The sequence below is a fragment of the Balaenoptera acutorostrata genome, chromosome 6 (genome assembly GCF_949987535.1).
Source record: "Balaenoptera acutorostrata chromosome 6, mBalAcu1.1, whole genome shotgun sequence".
NCBI lineage: Eukaryota > Metazoa > Chordata > Mammalia > Artiodactyla > Balaenopteridae > Balaenoptera > Balaenoptera acutorostrata.
In genome coordinates, this window is record NC_080069.1 from 41568355 (window position 1) to 41574354 (window position 6000).

General features: G+C 42.1%; 1 protein-coding gene across 2 annotated transcripts in view; it reads left to right on the plus strand.

The window, feature by feature from the left end:
- The window catches only part of SLC28A3 (solute carrier family 28 member 3), a 57507-nt gene extending 52362 nt beyond the window's left edge, over positions 1-5145 (plus strand). For both annotated transcript variants that reach the window (XM_028165121.2, XM_007176939.2), the window contains 4 exons: positions 2908-2989; positions 3643-3741; positions 3952-4069; positions 4918-5145. In XM_028165121.2, the coding sequence (XP_028020922.2) occupies positions 2908-2989; positions 3643-3741; positions 3952-4069; positions 4918-5038 (420 nt within the window). In that variant the 3' untranslated portion in view covers positions 5039-5145. The remainder of the gene's footprint in view (positions 1-2907; positions 2990-3642; positions 3742-3951; positions 4070-4917) is intronic.
- Positions 5146-6000: the final 855 nt, after the last annotated feature.

Below are 6000 nucleotides of genomic sequence, written 5' to 3' on the forward strand. Positions count from 1 at the left end.
GTAGCATGTTGTCCCCAGAATGAGCTCTTTATCACTCCATCCTTTTCATCATTTTCTCCTTCTTCAAGATAATACTTTGCATGTTTGTTTACACATAAAACATACCATGGTACAGAATTCAAAAGGTACAAGAGGTGAGGAGGGAAAAGGAAGTCATCCTCCCTATTTCTCTGCCATTCACCTCCTCTCCCCGGTCCACGTTATGCTCACTGTTGTCAGTGTTGCTCTTTGCTCTTGGTAACATATCTTGGAGGCCATGCCATATCAATGCCTGTGACACAGTATGAGCACATCATAACTTATTTTAACCAGTCCCTTGTTGATGAACACTGTTACCAATTTTTTGCTATTAGAAGTAATGCTACAATGACTGTCCTTGTGGCACCTTTGTTCCTGTGCAAGGAGAGCTGGAAGATGTATTATGGATGGATTAGATTCCACTTAGATATAAGTGATATCATATGGTATTTGTTTTCCATCACATAATCCTGCACATTTATGGGCAAGGGCAAAGTGGAATCATCCCAGCCTCCTTTTCCTCTTATCATAAAACCCTACATGGCCACATCTGTGTATCCCTTTCCCACAGATCCCCAGAAGGAGAAAGAGGAATCTCAAGCACTTTATGCCATCTCCCTCCTCACGGTCTCTTAATAAGCTTGCCTCTTTTTGAAACCAACTGAACTAAATGAAAAGCACTAGACAGAGCAGGGGACAAAGATGATGAGCTTTTCCAGAAACAGCGGACTGCTCAAATACTTGGAATATTTTTTTCCTGCCCACTGTATGCACGCTGATTGAGAATATCAACAAAGGAGTTCTCAGAAATTATGAAAGAAAAGAGGAGACTTATAATCAACAAAAAACTTACCATGAAAAAAAAAAAACTTACCATGAGCACTTGAGTCTTGAATGTGAGCTTTTACAAATCCAGTTAGTGAAAGAAAAAAGAAAAGGTTTGTTCTTTGAACCAAATCATAGATTTTTCTCAGGATTTTGGCAAAGAAAATTATTGCCTCGGTTGTGTGGGTGCCTTTGCCAGATTGGCTGTGCCTCTGGTGAACAACCGAGCCTATTGAATCTTCCAAGCCTCCCATAATCAGCCCCTCAACCTGAGGAAGATTGTCTGGCCTGAGCAGCACCTCTTGCCTATTGGAATAGAGAAGGAGGGTCATGCTCACGCTTCCAAGAATTCACCTGCCATCTTCTTACTGCCCTGTGAAAGGACTATTCTCTCTCCCACTACCTAACATTCCTATGGTCTGGTCAGAGCTGAGGAACAAAGAAAGGCAAGCACACACCAGTCAGCTGAAGGGAGCCCCCCTGGTATCTGTGAACTTCGTTTTTACTAAGATAATTCCTTTTCACTGAAGTATAATTTGCATACAAAAAAGGCCTATTTTTGGTGTACGGATGTTTTGATAAATCTGTCGCCTGTGTAACCACGACCACAAACAATCAAGATATCACACATTTCCACTACACCTAGAAAACTTCCCTCATGGCCAGTTGTCAACACCACCCCATCCCACCCCAACCCAGTCCCAGGAAACCAGTGATCTTTCTCTTACTATAGATCACTTTTGCTTGTTCTAGAATTTCGTATAAATGGACTCACTTAGGATTCATGTTGTTGCATGTATTAGTTTTTTCCTTTCTACTGCAGAGTAGTATTCTTTTTTAATGCATATCCACACTTTATTTATCCATTCGCCAATTGAACGGCATTTGAGTTGTTTCCAGCTTTGGGCTATTGTGAATAAAGCTGTTATAAATATTCACGTACAGTCTTCTTGAAGACACATGTTTTTATTTCTCCTGGGAACATTCCTAGGAGTGGCATTACTGGGTCGTACAGGCTGTTTTGTTAATTTGATAAGAAACTGCCAAGTATGTTTGTATTTTACAAACAGGCTGTGTCAGTTTACATTCCCACCAACAATGTACAAGAGTTCCAATTGCTCAACATCCTTGCCAACACTGGGTGTTGTCTATCATTTTTAGCCATTTTAGTGAATGTGTAGTAAGCTCATTGTTTTAATTTAATTTGCATTTTCCTGGTGACTAATGATGTCAAACATCTTCTCATGTGCTTATCTTGGCCATTTGCGTATCTTTCATGAAATCTCTTTATGTTTTTTATTGGGTGCTTGTCCTCTTAATGAGTTATAACTGTTCTTTATACATTCTGAATAAGTCCTTTGTCAAATAAATGTAATGTGAGTATTTTCTGGGACCAATTTTGTATTGACAGCAGCTAGTACTGTGCCTGACACAATATAGCAAGTGGCCAGGTCATACTGGATATTAGAAGTTATCATCGAGCAGAAAATAGCATTTGTAGAGGCCAACACTACCAACTCCAAGAACTTCATGGAGAGTCTCTGAATCCACACAGCCCCTTTCCCTCCCTGAAAATTCAAGGGGAGGACTTCCCTGGTGGTGCAGTGGTTAAGAATCTGCCTGCCAATGCAGGGAACACGGGTTCAATCCCTGGTCCAGGAAGATCCCACATGCCACAGAACAACTAAGCCCGTGTGCCACAACTACTGAGCCTGCATGCCGCAACTACTGAAGCCCGTGTGCCTAGAGCCCATGCTCCACAACAAGAGAAACCACCACAATGAGAAGCCCACGCACCGCAGCGAAGAGTCGCCCCCGCTTGCTACAACTAGAGAAAGCCCACAGGCAGCAACGAAGACCCCTCACAGCCAAAAAAAAAGAAAAAGAAATTCAAGGGGAGATGGAAAAAAGAGACCAGGAAGCAACAGGTGTTTGACACCATACACTGTACATTTATTTGTCAATATTGATTCCATAGTCGGAATAGGAAGCCCAGTTAGGATATCAGATATACTCAGCTGGGTCACATCACGTATACATCTGTGTGTTTATGCTTATTTCTAGATTCGTGCTGAGACAATTGCCACTTATGCTCTCTGTGGCTTTGCCAATTTCGGTTCCCTAGGAATAGTGATCGGCGGACTCAGTAAGTGAAAAGAATATTCTCCAACAACAGATATGATATAAACATGCTTCCAATCTCCACGTTGCTCTGTAACATTATTTGTGTCTGAGAAAAAGAGCCCTGCAACAGCAGTAAGTTCTTTTGGGTCTATTTTTTACCCCTGCTCTGCAATGTAGTTTTCCCCATGTCTATTCAAGCTAATGTCGGGAAAAATTTGCTCAAATGTACAGGTGTTACTCCACTCAAAGATGACAAATAGATTACACTTTGTATGCCAATTCCAGTAGATTTATAATGACCAGCTGGAGAAGGATTCTGAGGGCCAGTGGAAATTCAATGGGAAAATGCTGTGATTAATTAATTCTATGCCACCATGGGCAAAGAAGGAGATGGTGACAGATGAGTTGCAAATATTTGGAATCCTTCCTTGAAACCCATTTGCCTTGTCATGCCCTCATGAACATACTGTGAGTTCTCCTACACCAGAGAAACTTCTCTGGACGTGGAGCTCATCACTAAGCTCTTGAATCTTGAATTCTCCAGCTCAGTTTAAAAAAAGAAAAGTCAACGGACCTGAGACTCCAGCCCCAGAACAATTCTCAAAGGCTGGGAATTTGGAATTCTAATCAATAGGCTCAACATTAATCTGCCATGCTTGCTTCCACATTTCCCAGCATCCATAGCTCCTTCCAGAAAGCGTGACATCGCCGCAGGAGCAATGAGAGCCCTGATTGCGGGGACCATCGCCTGCTTCATGACAGCCTGCATCGCAGGTACTGCATCACGTCCTCTGTGTCCGGTCTCCCTGTGCTCAGAGGATGGCAGCTTTGGGGGGACGGTGCCTCCGCAGAGAGCTGAGAGGCAGAGCTGCCGTTAAGCAGATTGTGAAGTGAAATGTGTGGAGCATGGTGGAGAAGCCAAGAATAGAAGCAGAGTTCAGTGACTTCATTAATTAAATAAGCAGCACTCTGTTCCACTTCCAGGCATACTTAGCAGCACTCCTGTGGACAGCTGTCATCACATTTTGGAGAATGCCTTCAACTCCAGCTTGGTTAGAAACACAACCGATGTAGTATCTTGTTGCCAGAGTCTATTGAACAGGTATTGTATTCTTGATGATAACTTCTTTATATCCATCATTAATAATAAAAATAGACCAAAAGACCCCAACCACTTATTTTTGTAACTTCATAACTCTTAATATAAGAACTTGTCTGGCAGTTCTAACCACCTTTCATCTTGACTAACTAAGACTAGAAACCATAGCACTAACCAGTGCTGCTCCAACATTTTAATATGCCCCCAGCTGTGTATTAGGTGTTTTGTATGAATTAGCTCACATAAACCTTGCAGCCGCTGTATAAGTTAGGCACTACTGCCTTTTTAAGCATTAGATAAAATCTGGGCTTGGGGAGGCAACGTCACTTACCCAAGCAAAATGAGTGCAAGCAAGATCAAGATAGAAAGACCCAAGAAAATTTGGGTCTTTCTGCCCATAGAGCCCATGCCCTAGTAGTTACTAGGTACTGCCTCCCTTTCAAGGGTATCAAGCAATGCAGGCTTCCCTGACAACATGATGATGGTGATGCTACAGTGGATGAGGGGCCATCAGTGACCCACGCCAGCCACCCCCACTCCGTACAGTCTCTATCTTCAAAAGCAGTATCACCACTCCATCTGCCCTTCTTAATGTGCACGTGTTTTTATAAGGATTGTTTCTGTCCTTTATTCTTTTACTCTAGAGGAAATAAGGTGAGCCTTTCAGGCCAAACAGGATTTAAGAGTCAAAACTACTTCTCTGGTGCCTCTGTCCTTAACCCACCCTAACTGGAATGTGAGGCAGGATATCAGCTTCTCGCCCTATGCAATCTCTAATGTGTCATCTTCTGCTCATCTACTGTTTCTGTTTTCTAAGGCTCAACTAACTGTTTTATTCTACTTTTCACCAGCACTGTTGCCAACGGTCCCGGTGAGGTCATCCCAGCAGGAAACCATAGCCTGTATTCTTTGAAACACTGCTGCAATTTGTTGAATCCGCCAACACTAAACTGCAGTTGGATTCCTTTTTGAGTTCAGCCACTTCTCCAACAGAAAAAATGTGAAAAAGGTTTTGGAATACCTTGAGTAATTTATTTGTGTTTTCATTTTTGTTCATGCACAAGAGTAATTTTTTTTAATTCGTGTGTAAATAGTTGACTTGTGTTTGTGTGTGTGTGTGTGGTGATGGTGGTGATGATGAAGTAGGGACCTAAATGCCCAAAGGACTCTTTATCTCCAAAGTACAATATACTAGGATTTCTAATTATTGATCATTATTGATCATTTGTATCATATTTTTCTTGGAACTTACTGTGCCCTTTCAGTATTTAGACTTTATTTTAGAAAAAATATATTTATGTGTCTTTTCCCTCTGTTCTCTATGTTCTGGTGTCAGCCTTCATAAAAGCCTGTGGAATAGTGTGTCAGGGATGCCAATTATTCATATGCTGGTTCTCCTTTGTTTGCTATGGTTATTCTTTTTCTTTCTCACTCTTTTTTCTCTTTGTAACTGTTTGCACTTTTCTATTCTATTTTATTCCTGAGAGTTAATTAAGTTTCTTCCTTTTCAAATTCAAAAATTAATATTCACTTCTAATAAAAGTGGCAATTTTAGGGCTTCCCTGGTGGCGCAGTGGTTGAGAATCTGCCTGCCAATGCAGGGGACACGGGTTCGAGCCCTGGTCTGGGAAGATCCCACATGCCGCGGAGCAACAAAGCCCGTGAGCCACAACTACTGAGCCTGTGCATCTGGAGCCCGTGCTCCGCAACAAGAGAGGTGATGGTGAGAGAGATGGTGAGAGGCCCACACACCGCGATGAAGAGTGGCCCCCACTCGCTGCAACTAGAGAAAGCCCTCACACAGAAACGAAGACCCAACACAGCCAAAAATAAATAAATAAATTTTTTAAAAAAAGTGGCAATTTTACACTCACACACACACACACAATTTTTTCTCCACCCTGTTCACCCCAGCTCTCTTTCCAGTACCACAC